The 14,867-nt window shown below is 35.7% G+C and overlaps 2 protein-coding genes across 3 annotated transcripts in view; one reads left to right on the top strand and one right to left on the bottom strand.

The window, feature by feature from the left end:
* The first annotated feature begins 1,165 nt into the window (after window positions 1-1,165).
* LOC125857949 (microtubule-associated protein RP/EB family member 1B) lies at window positions 1,166-5,798 on the top strand. Its single transcript, XM_049537611.1, has 8 exons — window positions 1,166-1,344; window positions 2,776-2,844; window positions 2,931-3,017; window positions 3,567-3,673; window positions 3,773-3,909; window positions 3,982-4,058; window positions 4,668-4,781; window positions 5,419-5,798. The coding sequence occupies exons 1-8, from the start codon at window positions 1,240-1,242 to the stop codon at window positions 5,524-5,526; spliced, it is 804 nt and encodes a 267-aa protein (XP_049393568.1). The 5' UTR covers window positions 1,166-1,239; the 3' UTR covers window positions 5,527-5,798.
* A 791-nt stretch (window positions 5,799-6,589) lies between these two features.
* Window positions 6,590-14,867, bottom strand: part of LOC125857926 (PH, RCC1 and FYVE domains-containing protein 1-like) — a 10,911-nt gene continuing 2,633 nt past the window's right edge. For both annotated transcript variants that reach the window (XM_049537585.1, XM_049537584.1), the window contains exons 4-10: window positions 14,632-14,721; window positions 14,460-14,540; window positions 13,015-13,209; window positions 10,827-12,941; window positions 8,793-8,939; window positions 7,806-7,975; window positions 6,590-7,053 (exon numbers count right to left, since the gene is read on the bottom strand). In XM_049537585.1, coding sequence (XP_049393542.1) covers window positions 7,898-7,975; window positions 8,793-8,939; window positions 10,827-12,941; window positions 13,015-13,209; window positions 14,460-14,540; window positions 14,632-14,721 — 2,706 coding nt within the window. In that variant the 3' untranslated portion in view covers window positions 6,590-7,053; window positions 7,806-7,897. The remainder of the gene's footprint in view (window positions 7,054-7,805; window positions 7,976-8,792; window positions 8,940-10,826; window positions 12,942-13,014; window positions 13,210-14,459; window positions 14,541-14,631; window positions 14,722-14,867) is intronic.

Genomic DNA, 14,867 nt, shown 5'->3' on the forward strand with positions numbered 1-14,867 from the left:
ATATGTTTTTTCACTAGAAAATGAAATCTTAACATTATAGTGAGCATTGCAAAAGTTAGTAGCTAGTAGCTAGTAGCTAGTGTTGTTTCCAATAATAGAAGATGTTGGTGACAAAGTCAATTGGGACCCCAAACTTAAGCAAATGGACAATTGGCAACCGTTCAAAACCAAACACGAAAGTGACAAAAAGCTTACTTCTTGCAGTCCGCTCTCACGCTCTTCCTATAAAATAACTAGTATTAAAAAAAAAAGAAAAAGCAAACGATTCTTTTCCCCCAAAACCATTATACAAGCAAGAACCCTCCTTTTCTTTTACCCCTTCTTTGGATGGTTGTTACTTCTTACTTGCTCCGTTAATTGTTTATTTTTCCTTTTATATACTCTTTATGAAATTATAAATAAGATTCTTTTTTAACTAATTTAACCCTTAAAATTTGTTTTTGGAACTTTACAATTTCTTTTACACATTCAAAAAGGAATTGATGTACGAGTAAAATGGAAAAAAATAAATAATTCTCTTTTGATTTTGTAAATTGATAAGTAATTTGGGACAACTACTTTTAGTAAGATGGACAACTAATATGGGACGGATGAAGTATTTGTCACTTTATAATTTATTGCACAATATTGTATTGTTTTTTGTGAATATATAGTTAGAATAGATTATATAATTTTACATCAGAAATTTGAAGGATAGACCTATATAAAAAAAGTATGATACAAGTTAATTTTTTTTTTTTTTTTAGAATAAATGATAAAATAAGATTATTTAAACAATAAATAAAAGACAAATGAGGTAAAAAAAGAAAAAGAATATTGTTTCGATGAAAAAAACCTATGATTAGTTTTTCAAGAAATTCCTAAACGATAAATAATGTGGTCATACCAAATGGATCGTTGCCTTATGAGATTAGAGTTGAATTCAACGATTGCTTTCATCTTAATTTCACGAAGATTTAATGAAATAAAATAATTAATTAGGCACTTACCACTATGGGCTATGGGTTAGGCTAACAAAATCCAAATAAATAAAACGGAACGGCTATATTAAAAACTGTGTAATTTGAAATACGAAATCCCTTTCTTTACGCACTCTCTCTCTTCAATGTTATACTATATAAATAGTAGTATCATCTCTCTTCTTCTCATTCCATATATGTGAGTTTTTTTTCTTCTTTTTTTCTATATAAAGTCATTCCATCTGCTTTCGTAGAATTGAAAAAAAGAAAAAGAAGAAAAATGGCGAATATAGGGATAATGGATAGTGCCTATTTTGTTGGAAGGAATGAGCTATTGACATGGATCAATGCCAGGTTACAGCTTAATCTTACCCGCATTGAAGAGGTATCATACCCCCATTTTCTTGATTTTCTTTATCTTGTTTTGCGTTTTCTTGAATGGTTTTGTTTTTCTATATCTCTTGAGTTTTTTATTTTTGGGGGTGAATTTCAAGGGGTTTTGGTATGTAATTTCTTAATCTGTTCCGGCATGTGAGTTGTTTGATTTTTCAAATAGTTTTTTCTGTCGGTTTATGGGTAATGTAATAAATGCTTCAATTATCATGTTCACATCTCAAGAAATTGTGCCCTCCTTTTGTTTTTTCCCCTTGTTATTGTGTTATTAGACATTGATATTCATACAGCGAATTCAGCTAGTTTGGTTGAGGCATTGTTGTTGTTGTTGTCTCTTTGCGAAATTTTCCTCAATTATTTTTCAGAGTTCGGATCCTCTACATTTTGTATAGCTGTGCCTGTGAGTTCATTGAGATTAGATTCATTGATTTGGGATTTTGGTACCCGAGTTGGACGTGGCAGTAGAATTCTGTGTACTGGCTGTGGTTGATTTGATAATTCAATATTTATATCAGGAAGATGTTTCTATAAGTCTTCACGCTGGTCTATGACAATGATACTAAATTCTGAAGCCTTTGTGGTTATTTCTATAGATTTTTTGTAACCTAGCTATCTTAGTTCTCAATGTAGCATATCTTCAAGATAAATGCCTGTTAACATTACTGGTATAAAAGTTATAACCCTGGACACCTGGTGATGCAAATGATCTCCCAAGTATTACATTTATGTTCAACCTAAATTGGTTTAATTTTCCATTTGATCGTTGTAAAGATCAAGTTCTTGAGGAAAGGAACAAAAATAACTTGCTGATGAAATGGGTAGAATTGTATTACAAGTATGATTAATAAACAGTTGAATACAGTATGTGACCATATTATATTGCTGCTGTTTTATCATGTAAAACAATTATTTATTTTTCGTTTCTGGTGCGGAGATTAGCTTTTGGTATGTTCATATGAAATCATGGAGTGTCCAATCAAAATGAGATGGACAAGGAAATTTCAATGAGAAGCCATACATTGAGCAATGTATGACCGACGAGGTCCAGTCATACAAAAGATAGATCGAAATTTTCTAATAGGAAGATATAGATCTTAAAACAGATTAAATTTGGTGTTCACATTCTCCTTTCAAATTTATGTTACTAGATAAGCAAATGCCTATGTGATTTATCTATGAAGTAGGGTTGGGCTCGTATCACAGTTTGCTTTAAAGGTTCTAGTTGCATCTTTTTTGTAATGAGTGGAAAAGACTAGCCAACATTTTAGCAACCTTAATATGTTCAGTTATTTAACTTAGTAAGTATTACATGTTATACAGTATAGTAGTAAGCATAGATGATAATTACATTTTGAAATGTTGATGATTTTATTTCTCTTCTAATGTTTTATAACATATTTGATTTACAAATTTATTATGTTAGGTTGCATCTGGGGCTGTGCAGTGTCAGATGATGGACATGACCTATCCAGGAGCTGTTCCAATGCACAAGGTGATTACTGCATATGATGTTCTGGTGGTCCTACGTAACTTGTTTGATTTGTTGTGGCATCTTTTATCGATCATATTTGGTTACAGGTTAACTTTGATGCAAAGACTGAATATGACATGATCCAAAACTACAAAGTGCTGCAAGATGTGTTTAGCAAGCTAAAAATTGACAAGGTAATTTCTTACGAAACACATTTCAAGTTTTATGTAGATCTTTTTACTGAGAAAGTTTGGCTCCCTTCTTTCTTCCAAATGCTACCCTCTCAGGGCATGTCATATGAAGTGGGCTTAAATCTTTCAACATACTTGTCTCGCCTAGTTTTTACGTTTCTGTATTTAGCACTTTGGATCTGTGATGGTGCTTATCTTACATTATAAATAATAATAACAATAAACGTAAAACAAAGATTTTTTTTTGTTGGTGGGTTATAGCAAGTACCCGGTGGAATAGTCGAGGTGCAAGCAAGTTGGTCTGGACACCACCGTTATGAAAAACAAATAGTAGATTCTTCTTAGAAGATATTCAAACATACTAATTCAATGCTGATTTTAAGGAATGGTTCCTTTGAGATTTTCCCTTCAGTATTACTGGCACAACTACCTTTTTAACAAAGTTTTCAGCCATCAATGTTTACCCTTGATGAAACAAAATAACCTTCTGTGGAGAGGAACTAGATGATTCTTTTTGATAAAATTTACAGTTGGTTTCCATTCTGCTTGCAGCATATTGAAGTTAACAGGCTTGTTAAGGGCCGTCCTTTGGATAATTTGGAGTTTCTGCAATGGCTGAAGCGTTATTGTGAGTCTGTAAATGGTGGTATTATGAATGAGTATGTGCTTCTTCTAACATACTTGAGTGTTTTGTTTCTCTTCTAAAATTTGGATGCCAGATACTCACTAGTTGTCTCTCCTTTGTTGTTATTGTGCAGGAACTATAATCCTCTGGAACGTAGAAGTAAGGTTGGGAGGGAACGAAATGTGAAGGGTTCTCAGAGATCTGCAAAGTCACTTCTAACTAACAACAGTCATAACCCTGGATTAGGGGAAGGCATGACTAAGATTAAAGGTGAGCGTCAGTGATATATTCCTTATCTATTCTCAGTTAGTATTACTTTTCTTAAACTATGTTTTTGACTAGGAATAAAACAAGGAAGGTCAAGTCCAGTAATGGGTGGGGTTAATTCTTCAACGGAGATTCAGGCTTTGTCAAAGGAGGTAACAGTCTTATATTTGTGTGACGTTGGATCTTTCAAAACCTATTGCTTAGCTTTTAGCAGATTGATTGAGTGAATGAATAATTGTCTCTTCTAATTTTCAAGCACTATTAAGCTCAATTTAAGCTGGCTTAGTCAATCACAGTACTTGTTTCTGTATGGTCAAAAGATACTCCTATTCTGACATGATCTTGCAGAACTTTTTTGGACCGCCAAACCACACCAAAATGTAGAACATTCGAGGCTTAAGATATGGTTCGCTTAGCATTAATGGATCACATCTGCTGCTGTTGGTTCTATTTTTTTTCTTTCTTTTCAACATTAGGTTCGGATTTGACAGGAGCCTTAAGTTCAGTTATAGATGTTATGACAGCATAAGGATATGTCAAGATTTGATTCATCCTAAACAGATGAATTGTTGAGTAGTGGAGTGAAAAAGACGGAAATGGATATTCCGGATTCTCATAACAGATCCCCCAACTAACAGGGATTGTGGTATAGTTGTTATGGAGTTTTATTGTTTTTCTTTCCTTTCGTGATAAGTATCCCCTGTTTTGGTTGCCTAGTAGTACTTCGAATGCTTATTGGCACTCATATCTTAACCATCCAGGTTACAGATCTCAAGCTCTCTGTTGACCACTTGGAGAAAGAAAGAGATTTTTATTTTGCAAAGTTACGAGATATTGAGATTCTCTGTCAGACTCCAGACTTAGAAGATGTCCCGGTAAGTTCTTCTCTCCCATCTCTACCAAAAGGGAATTGATTGTGATGTAGTTGCCTAGCTACAAAAAGCTCCTCTATAGTGACTTTCTTGTGCATGTCTAACTGTGATAACAAACAAACATCTCTGAGAAGGATCAGCATATAAGTGATTGTACTTTGTGCGCTTATTGGGATAAAGGAACTTTGTGCCTCCCTTCTATTACATGACCACTGATAGTTTCAAACCCCTAAACCCAGCCCCTCTGTAGCTTACAAATACTACACCAGTTGCTTGTGTCATGGATTTCCTTCATTAATGTTTTCTAATTGTCACATGTATAACATGGTAATGAGAGTATTTATATGGAGTAGTTCATTTTACTTTGCTTTCTTCTGAATTATGCTGGCTATGAGAAATTATTTGACCTTCTTTCTGCAATTTTTTCCCATTATTTAAACATTTACATTGGCATCATGTATGATACTTTAGAGATTTCCACTTAAGTGATTGTGCGTTGATTGGCAATTGTGTATAAGCATAATACTGAACACACTGCTCCTTCTGTATCTCACAGTTAAAGTTTCTTCATTATATCATTAATGTGTGTTATGAGTCATCTAAATCAATGGTGTTGTGGTATTATTATTGCATTCCACAGATGGCTATGGCAGTTAAAAAGATATTATATGCTGCTGATGCAAGAGAATCAGCTTTGGCCGAAGCTCAAGAAGTTCTAAGTCACTCCGTGGATGGAAGTAAAAGTTGAACTGGAATTGGAATATGATAAGTAAGAATTGCGTGCAGTAGTTTCTTAATTGTAGAGGTTACTGTTTCATCTTTGGTGAAATGTTGCTAAGCTTCTGCTGTGTACATCCATGTGTTCTTTTTTTTGGCTTTGAAAAAAGTCTTTCTCTAATTTGTACTTGATGGAGATATCTCCAGTGAAGCGGAATTTGTATTTCGAATTTCGATGCTTATTAGTCAACTCTAATTGAAAGAGTACCATGAAGGTACATACATATCTTCCACAAATTGAAAGCTTTTTTCCCTCTTGTTATATTTCTAATTTTCTCATCCCTTTTTCTTTGTTACTTTTAAATTTCAAGAACGAGTCTTTTCTATCCAGAGATAGATTACACCATCTTCTGACCTTTACACCAAAACTATAAGTATTGCTAGTTGAATTGTTACATCTTCAGCATGAAAATGAATTTTCAATGTAAAGAACTTGGGAGTGGGCATAAAGCTGAAAACAAAAGGCACTCATTGCCATTACACTGATGCTTGTTATCATGTGTTTCCACATGAAATTCTGACAGCCCCGTATGCACGATACAAAGTGGACAAGTAGACATATATTAGCAAAATTAATAAACTATTACTAATTGAACAAGACTCTCCTCACCATTATGCTAATGTTTATTGAAAAGATCTAATGTTTTGGCACAAAGGTACAAACATCTTTGCTTGATGTACCAGAGACCGATGCATTATGAATATGTATATTTATTATCGTCGTCCATGGCCGGCCCCGATTAAGGAACAAGTTTAAAAGGCGCAGGTAGTGATTTGAAAGAAGCAAATGAGTGGATGCATTTGGAAAGTGAGTTTTGAAAGAGAATGCAGGAATAAAATAGAAAAAGACTAATGTGAATCGAATTCACTTCTTTTGCATATCACACAACTTAAGTATGCCGTCTACATATATTCCTAGTTGATTCAAGTACACCTAAGTACTTAAGGGTCGTTTGATAGAGTGTATAAGAATAATGCTAAACAATAACACTTCCATTAATTACACATAGATTAAGGTGCTATTTGTATTTGTATACTCGTAGTGTTAAAACATTTATTCTACAGTTCCATTATCAAAATTGACAAGATATGGATCCTCGGATCAATGTCAAACAAACAAAATGAAGTCCTCATACTTCTTTACACAGTTAGGAGAAAGAGAACCGCATGAAGTGGGTAAGCATAGGTACTTCAACAGCTCAATGAATTCAAACGAGGAAGAACATATCACAGCCAGTTGATTATTATCATGAATTTCATTTCCTTTCACCTACGCATCATAGAAACAGCAGCCTTCAGTTCATCCTAATGTGTACTACGGATATTAGCTCCACTCTATATGCAAAATTGAATGTACAATTTCCGATAGACAGATAGCTTCATTAGTATCAAACCTTTGTACAGGTAATAAGACTTTTTCCCTTGAACCAGTTGGCGTGCATCTCATCGTTCTCATATTTTCACGAGTGATAAACTTTCAGACATCGATGACACCCAACTGCACATGCACAGAGATGCAGATAACTTCCATTAAAATGTATTTGGAACAACAAAATTTTCATCAAATAGTTACCCACTACTTGTGGTTTCACATGATGCAATTGAGTACCGATGTGATCCTTTTATTTATGATGGGAACATTAAAAAAAAACTTAGGGTCACGTCTGCATCGTAGCAAGCCGGAGGAGAATCCTCATATTGATGCAATAGGGCATAGGCCCTTCATCCACTTCAAAATGCAGAAAACTTAGATTGATTTAGACAACAGATGACTGGAACTATGAATAATAGCAATATTCGTGAACAGACAAATAAACAAGCTGTGCTACAAATTAGATGTGGGCCAGTGGAAAGATGATTATTTGGGATGGACATAATTAACTGAAGTAAATAGACTGAGTTAAGAATATGTAGAGTCAGATTATGGTCTAACATCGCGAGTGAGTGTCAACCAAATAGCAGCATGGACATGTATCAACCGTATGATAGGATCACTACGTCACTTGGTATACAGTTCTAACAAGAGATTTATCAAAAATAGCTTCTCTAGGAAACTTCATGCACCGGGAGGGGTTTATCTTTAACAGATTTTTCATTCTTGATTAGAGAAGATGATGCGAGTTTGCTTTTTGTCAAAGAAGTTAGTCCTTAGAGAAGATTGTAACTGGCAAATTTTTTTTCCCCAAAGCATAATTAGCCACTCACTGAAAATAAAGTTAAATGGAATAAATGAGTAATCTCGAAACCTACCATAAATCTTCAGTGATCAGCAGAAAAGTGCAAAAGGAATAGGAGTATGATGAAATCCTAGCTGGATGGTTTACTCTTTCTTGAAACAAGGATCAAGGCACTGTCATCGTCGAATGGATCAGATTTTCTGCAGAACCATCCTGAGGTGCTCTTGCAGTGTTGCCCTTTACCTAGGTAAAAATCCAGAACACAAGAATAAGAACACTTCAATGAAAAGTAGTTACAGCCGGGAATAAGGATAGAGTTCTATAAGGGGATGAAAGTTGTCCCAAGTGCAAACTAAGTACTATCTGGATTGAATAACAGCAGAAGCTAAGAACTGCTCCTGAATTTTGGAAAGAATAATTCCAGACGCAGGGCTTAAGAGGGTGTCTTCCAAAGTTAACGAGCACTCAAGCATGTTACACATACATGCTAGTATATCTTATGTTCCTCTAACATATCTCTAATTATCTACAATTTGTAATCACAACCTATTTTGTTGAAGTACCTTGACATAAAACAATTATGGGGCAAAGCTACAGCTATTGTATTTCCATTCTCCACTCAGAGAAAATAATATTATAAAAAAGAAAAAATTAGCTTCAACAGAGTAACTGAACTGGATATAATCTAGTACCCCTTGTTACTAGTTCTAATAGTTGTGATTATTATTTCTGTTAGGCACTCTTTTTCACATTTATTGGTTCCACATTCTCTTACATAGATCTTTTTGTTTCTCATTTCTTCTTTCTCCATGCTAAGTCAAATGCTAAAATTATTTATCAGGTACTTAATTTGACTTAATTTCTATCAAAGTTTTTGGGCTAGACCTGGACAAGTAAAAGAAGCAGCTGGATGTAACGATAAACAATTAACCACTGAATTATGATTTATTTGTTAACAAGGGAATTTCCAAATCTCATTTATAATTAGTATACACATATTTTCAATTATCTGCAGAATCTATTTAAGGATGTGATGAATATATTAGGAAAAAGGGTCTACCTGCGTCATTAGAGATTTGATGACTTCCTTAGCAGCATTATTTTTGTCTGTTTCTATTCTAGCTTCTTCAGTCTTCTCTTGTAGTTGAGTTGATTTTTTCTCAAGCTCAGCCTCTAAGAATAGGGATCTCTGGGTAAGAATCTCTACCTGCATGGGGTATATCTCAGGTGCAATAGAGCACATACAAATCAACTTATACCACAAATTTGTTTGTTTGAAAGGATAAGTAAAACTGCATACAAATAAATTAGTTTACTGTGATTTTTAACCTGGCTGCAATTTCTAATTAGTTAGTTCTTGGACTATTTCAAGAAAACCCTTTGCAAGACAGGTACCAGTATTTAGTGCAATAAGTAGCTATGCTATATTAGAATACAATCTTTCTCCATGGACAGTAAGATATTGTGCATGAAAAAACTATTTTGGACCAATCAGGATAAACTAAAACAAAGTTTTTTCTTGATATTGTTATCATCCGTTAACCTGTTGTTCCATCCACTGTAAATATGTTTCCACGAATAGAAGGAATCTATGAAAAAAGAGGTCATTTATCCGAATAGCTATTGACATTCTCTAAGGAATAAATGATGTATACCTGCAGTGTGAGAATTGAAGTACAAGAACAGTTGGATTATAGTTAAGTGGTGTGGAACTTTTAAGAGTAACTACTTGATTTCAATTAGTGGAATTCAAAAATAATTTCAACTAAATTGGAATAAAGGATTAAGTTGCTGATCTAATTAGTGACTTCTATCTAATGTGACTCTTTTGAAACAATTTAAGAACAGCTCAAATTATGAAATTATGGGTGAAAACAGTACCAGCTAAAGAAAAATATCTAATACAAAAGACGTCTTAAAATAAGATGGGATAGCAGAGCAGTAAATTGGAGAAAGAATGTTAACAGAAGGACAGGTCTCTTAAATAATAGATGCAATATAGAGGAGACAGGAAAAGTTGGTGCAGGATAAATGTTCTAAAAATCTCGCGTCTTTTGGTTATACTAACAATATAAGACGTCTAGTGAAGGAGAATAATAAAATAAGAACATCAATATGAACTGAATCCAAGTATTAATTGGAAATTGAACTGTCTAGCAGCATAGTATTCAGAAGTCGTAACCATATGTGCAAGGAGATATTATCTAAAAGGGAAACTGTATCCACGACAAGTTGGTCTTATGAGGAAATTGATATTTAAGTTAAATGGTACTTCAGAAAAACAAATCTAAATGTAATTACAATCAATACTTTTGAATGATATACAATTAGTTAACAAGTAACAGCAACTTTGTGAACCAAACCAGGATATCCTAAGTGTGAATAACTTACTGTCAACCACATGCAGCCCGACCATTATATATACTTCTTTTATTCTTTTTTCCTTCATTGGGCTAGTGAGTGATGGTTCCACCAATTTCTATAACAAGTTCAAAGTCGTTCCATTTGTTCCCAAATGTGATTTTAATTCTCAAATATAGAAAAATAAAAAGTGATAAGTAATTCTGATATTTTAACATTAAACATGTGTCTTCTACTTCAATGATTCTTCTAGGTATGACAGAATGCAGCAACAGTGGCCCTGAAAGATTCGGGCACCATTCTGGTGTGTTTTTGGGGTACAGTGAGTGGTGCCAAAGGATGTTAGAAGCTTAATGTCAAGCTGACAGGGACACAGGAATAGCAGCAAACTGAAACAGATTTGGAAAACCATCCCATTGCCCACTGGGCATTATGTGGCTTATATGCCTACAGATAAATAAGAGATGCTTTGAGTAGAATATACAACATCTATCTTTTGTAAAATACAAATGCATTCAGAGCTTATATGTCTGGTGCAAGGAATACAGATTAGAAGATCTTTTTGTGAGTTTTTGGACTGAAGCAAACTTTGTAATGAAGTCTTTGTAATACTTCTTTGTACTTTTTTTGCAGTACCTTCTTGGTACTAGCTTTAATAAAATTACCCTTACTTTATCCAGGAAAATAAATGCAGCAACAAAGAGGGTTGGCAAAAAATCTTGGCAATTTTTACCTGCTCCTTCAATATGGAAATTTCCTTTTTCAGACTTTCACTTGTTTGCTTTGAATCATCAAGATCCACTTCGTGATTTGCTTGTGCAGCAAAAGCAGATCTCAGTAACACAGAATTAGATGAACTTGATTCAAAAGAAGCAGGAGAACCAGCTTGAGAACGACTTGTTGATCCAACAAAAGAAACAGACAATTTCTCAGGGCAACTAGAAAAAGACAACAATCGGCTTGATGTTTGAGATACTTCACTCTGAGTATTGCCATTAGGAATTGGAGAGACATTGTCAGAGTTTGAATCTTGCTTCTGGTTCTTTCTAAAACGTTGATCGTCAGACCTGAATGAATTGAATGAGGACAGCCTAGAGAGAAGGCCTTTTTGTTTGGAAGGCGAGGTCTCTTTGCTCCTCTCTCCAGTATTCTTCTGTAAGCTTCCAATAGTGGCCTTCGGTGGTAGACAAGTCAATCCAATATCCAAGCCCCTGTTCAATTTAGTAAAACAATCTTCACACACACGATAAGGTTTGTTCATTTTTGGAGCCAAAGAAGCTCTTACAGATCTTCTACTGGTGCATACTGTGCAAAAGACAAGCCCACAGTTGTAGCAGTTATGACGTTTTCGTCTGAGATTAAATGGACTCTGGCATCCGGCACAAATGGAATTATCAGCAACAGACACTTCTCTGTGTAGACAAATGGCTGCAGTAAAATTATTTCCACAGACCACATCCTTTACTTTTTTTGCTTTCAGCGCTTCAACTAGTGTAGGAGTGTTCCTATCATGATTGTCCCCATGTCCTAGTTGTCCATTTCCTCCCTTTCCCCACGTGTAAAGCTCAGAGTTTGAGCTCAGGGACACTACATGGAAAGAGCCACAAGCTATTTCTTCAATGAAACAATCTGTAATTTTTCCTTGAACACGAGAAGGAAACTTCCCAGTACTTCCAGGAATTCCTAGTTGCCCATAATCAGCTTTCCCCATTGTATATACTTGCCCTAATGTTGTCAGAGCAACTGTAATACTATGGCCACAGGCTACTCTACTGAAGTTAATGCCATCTAACTGTACAACTTTGCATGGAGTGAGTCCAGAAGCATTATCTTCGTGTCCAAGTTGTCCGTCATCCCCATTTCCCCAGGTGAAAAGCTTCCAAGGTGGGGAATTACAAGAACTGGAATCGTCAAAAGAGAGCTCTACCACAGCTGCAGTGTGCCAATGCCCACATGCCACTCTAACTGTTCTTAGTCCTTGTAGAGTTTCAACTTCCCTAGGAATACCAATGCTACAACGATCCCCATGACCTAGAGCACCAAATGTTCCATCACCAAAAGTAAAAAGCTGGCCAACAGATGTTATAACAGCTGAATGCCAAGGACCACAAGAGACATATGAGACATGCTTACCAACTAAAGGACCCCTTACTTTTTTGGGGATCCAGTGACTGATTCCAGTATCATGCCCAAGGAGGCCAAAGTTAAAGGTACCCTCACCCCATGTATAGAGATCTCCACTGATTGTTGTGGCACAAGTATGATAATCTCCACATGCTGCTGATGTAACATTCAACCCACAGAGAGTGTCAATAAGTTTTGGGCTAGAAACGTCAGATTCTACACCATGCCCTAGTCTGCCATTTAAGCCCTCTCCCCAACTAAAAATATCTCCTTGCTTTGTGATTAGTACGGCATGTCTGCTCCCACAAGCAACATATTGAGCATCAAGTAGTAACGCTGATTCCAAGGTCCTTGGTAAAGGTGCATCTCTTCTTGCAGTTTCAAATTTTCCAAGTCCACACATCCCACCACCAAGCAGGCCATCACCAATTCCTTCTCCCCATATTAAAATGTCGCAGAGGGTATCAGTATTTGCGAAAGATCCCTGGCTAGATGAACTAATGGCACTGGAGAAACTAGACCGGATAGTATCTGAAGAGCTCTGCCCAATTTCATCGTCTAAGTTTCCATATGATCTTGAGTTGAGGGAACTAGCAGCAAACTCTCTATGGGAAGAACATTTTGCCGCTGAATTATAAAGTAAATAGTCAGAGAACGCTCTTTCTAATCTCTTTCTTGGAGGACTCTGAGATGGAACTGAACCCAATAGATTTTTCTTTGGGTCCTGTCATGAGAACAAAAAGGGAGTCAAGACCATAAATCAATCAACTTAATGATAAATTCATCATTGTAAGTACCTCATAGGGTGTACTGCTGCTTCCACTACTACTTGACAAAGCAGAGTGAGAACTTCGTTGTGTCACAGAAGGTGAACCATCAGAATATGCTATATCATGTCTTATATCGCTTGTCCACTTTTGACAGTCAACCCGAGATGTCAAGGCCCTGAGAGCAACAAACCAGACTTCTGCCTCTTCCTTATCTTTGCAGATCTGTCAAAGGGTTCAGTTTGTTGATTCTATAATCTAAAGATATAAAATTCTTCTAGAATTCTCCATTTTTCTATTAATAGCAATGGTCTACTACAATCACCGTACTCTGGATCATCCAATTATCTTAACTCTGACAGTTCTAGTCCATATACTTTGTAAATACATAACACATGCTATAATGATGATCTTTGTGGCAACCATATCTAACCAGTAATGAAAATTAACTTTTTGCGAGGACAGAGGTTCATATTATCCTGCTTCATTAACCCATTTAATCTCTGGAATTTAAAGAATGGGAATTCTCACTCAATAGGAAGGACACAAGCATTTGCATCTCTATAATATCAGTGAAGTGATGACATGCAAGTACAAAGATATACACTTTCTTAAATGTTGTATTTTTACCAACGAAATGAGCAGTTACTAAAATCTACAATATATTATTCCTGAAGCAAGCATATGACTCAAAGTGCATATATCATGAAAATACAGATGAACTGTGTTCATGATCGACATAGTAATAGCAAAGATACCCATTCCTTTGAAGCATGAAGACTGGCTAATGTTGACAAATACAGAAAGTGTCTCCCATCTGCAATTAAGCATAAAGATACAATTTCCAATGTTCTGCCATCTCCTCATACTACTTGCATAAGTTATTTCATAGATTTACATTTTACTAAAACAAAAAGGCAACTAAGGTACAACAACAACAACAACAACATACCCAGTGAAATCCCACTAGGTGGGGTCTGGGGAGGGTAGAGTGTACGTAGACNATCGCTAGAATTTTTAACCTCAAAAGAGAGTCAATCTATTAACTGTGGAAGGCATTCAAAGAGCTATCTGTTAATGAATCAATTAACAGCGGTTCAAACCTCAGGTCCATATCTATCATCCCAATAATAAAAAATTTCTCTTAAGAAAAAAAAGATTGGGGGTTATTTAAATCTCACACTTCCCCATACATAGGTAATTAGTCATATCTAACTGTTTGATGATTATTTCTACTCAAAAAGAAATATATGAATGAAGGAATTCCATTTTATGCAAGTACCGAAACTTGAGTTGAGGGTCTTTCGGAAACAGCCTCTCTACCTCCACGAGGTAGTGGTAAGGTCTGCGTACACTCTACCCTCCCCAGACCCCACCTAGTGGGATTTCACTGGGTATGTTGTTGTTGTTGTTGTTGCAAGTACCGAAACTGAGAAGGGAATGTGACTTGCTCTAAAACGGTAAGTATTACTTACCAAATCCAAGGAACTTTTGCCATATAGAAGTGAAAATGACTGATATTCCTTCTCGGGTCTAGGAAACCGCTGAAAATTTGCCTACAATTTCATTTGAGACAAAAATATCAGTCGCACAATACCACTTAGGATGAAGTTTGGTGCGCATAATATTGATAACATAAGATCTTACAGTTCGTTGACCGGGAATAATCCTTGAAACCTGACTCAATTGAAGCTGTTTCTCTTCCTTTTCAACATACCATATCAGTCTTGTTTCATCCTGAAATTAGTCCATCAGAAGCAGTTGATGGATGATAATTTCATAATGGGTTACAAAACCTCAGAGGAATACCCCTTATTTGAAGCAGAGAAATAGGACTCTTGTGTGTAAAAGAGTCTGTGTGTGGGGGGGGGGGGGGGGGGGGG

This window comes from Solanum stenotomum, chromosome 3 (assembly GCF_019186545.1).
Source record: "Solanum stenotomum isolate F172 chromosome 3, ASM1918654v1, whole genome shotgun sequence".
Taxonomy (NCBI): Eukaryota; Viridiplantae; Streptophyta; class Magnoliopsida; order Solanales; family Solanaceae; genus Solanum; species Solanum stenotomum.

What these genes read in the sequence shown, in the direction of transcription:
- LOC125857949 (XM_049537611.1), top strand. Translation starts at nt 1,240, where the DNA reads ATGGCGAATATAGGGATAATGGATAGTGCCTATTTTGTTGGAAGGAAT. An exon ending in TTCAGGCTTTGTCAAAGGAG is followed by an intron (nt 4,059 to 4,667) that starts GTAACAGTCTTA and finishes TTAACCATCCAG; the next exon opens with GTTACAGATCTCAAGCTCTC. An exon ending in CAGACTTAGAAGATGTCCCG is followed by an intron (nt 4,782 to 5,418) that starts GTAAGTTCTTCT and finishes TGCATTCCACAG; the next exon opens with ATGGCTATGGCAGTTAAAAA.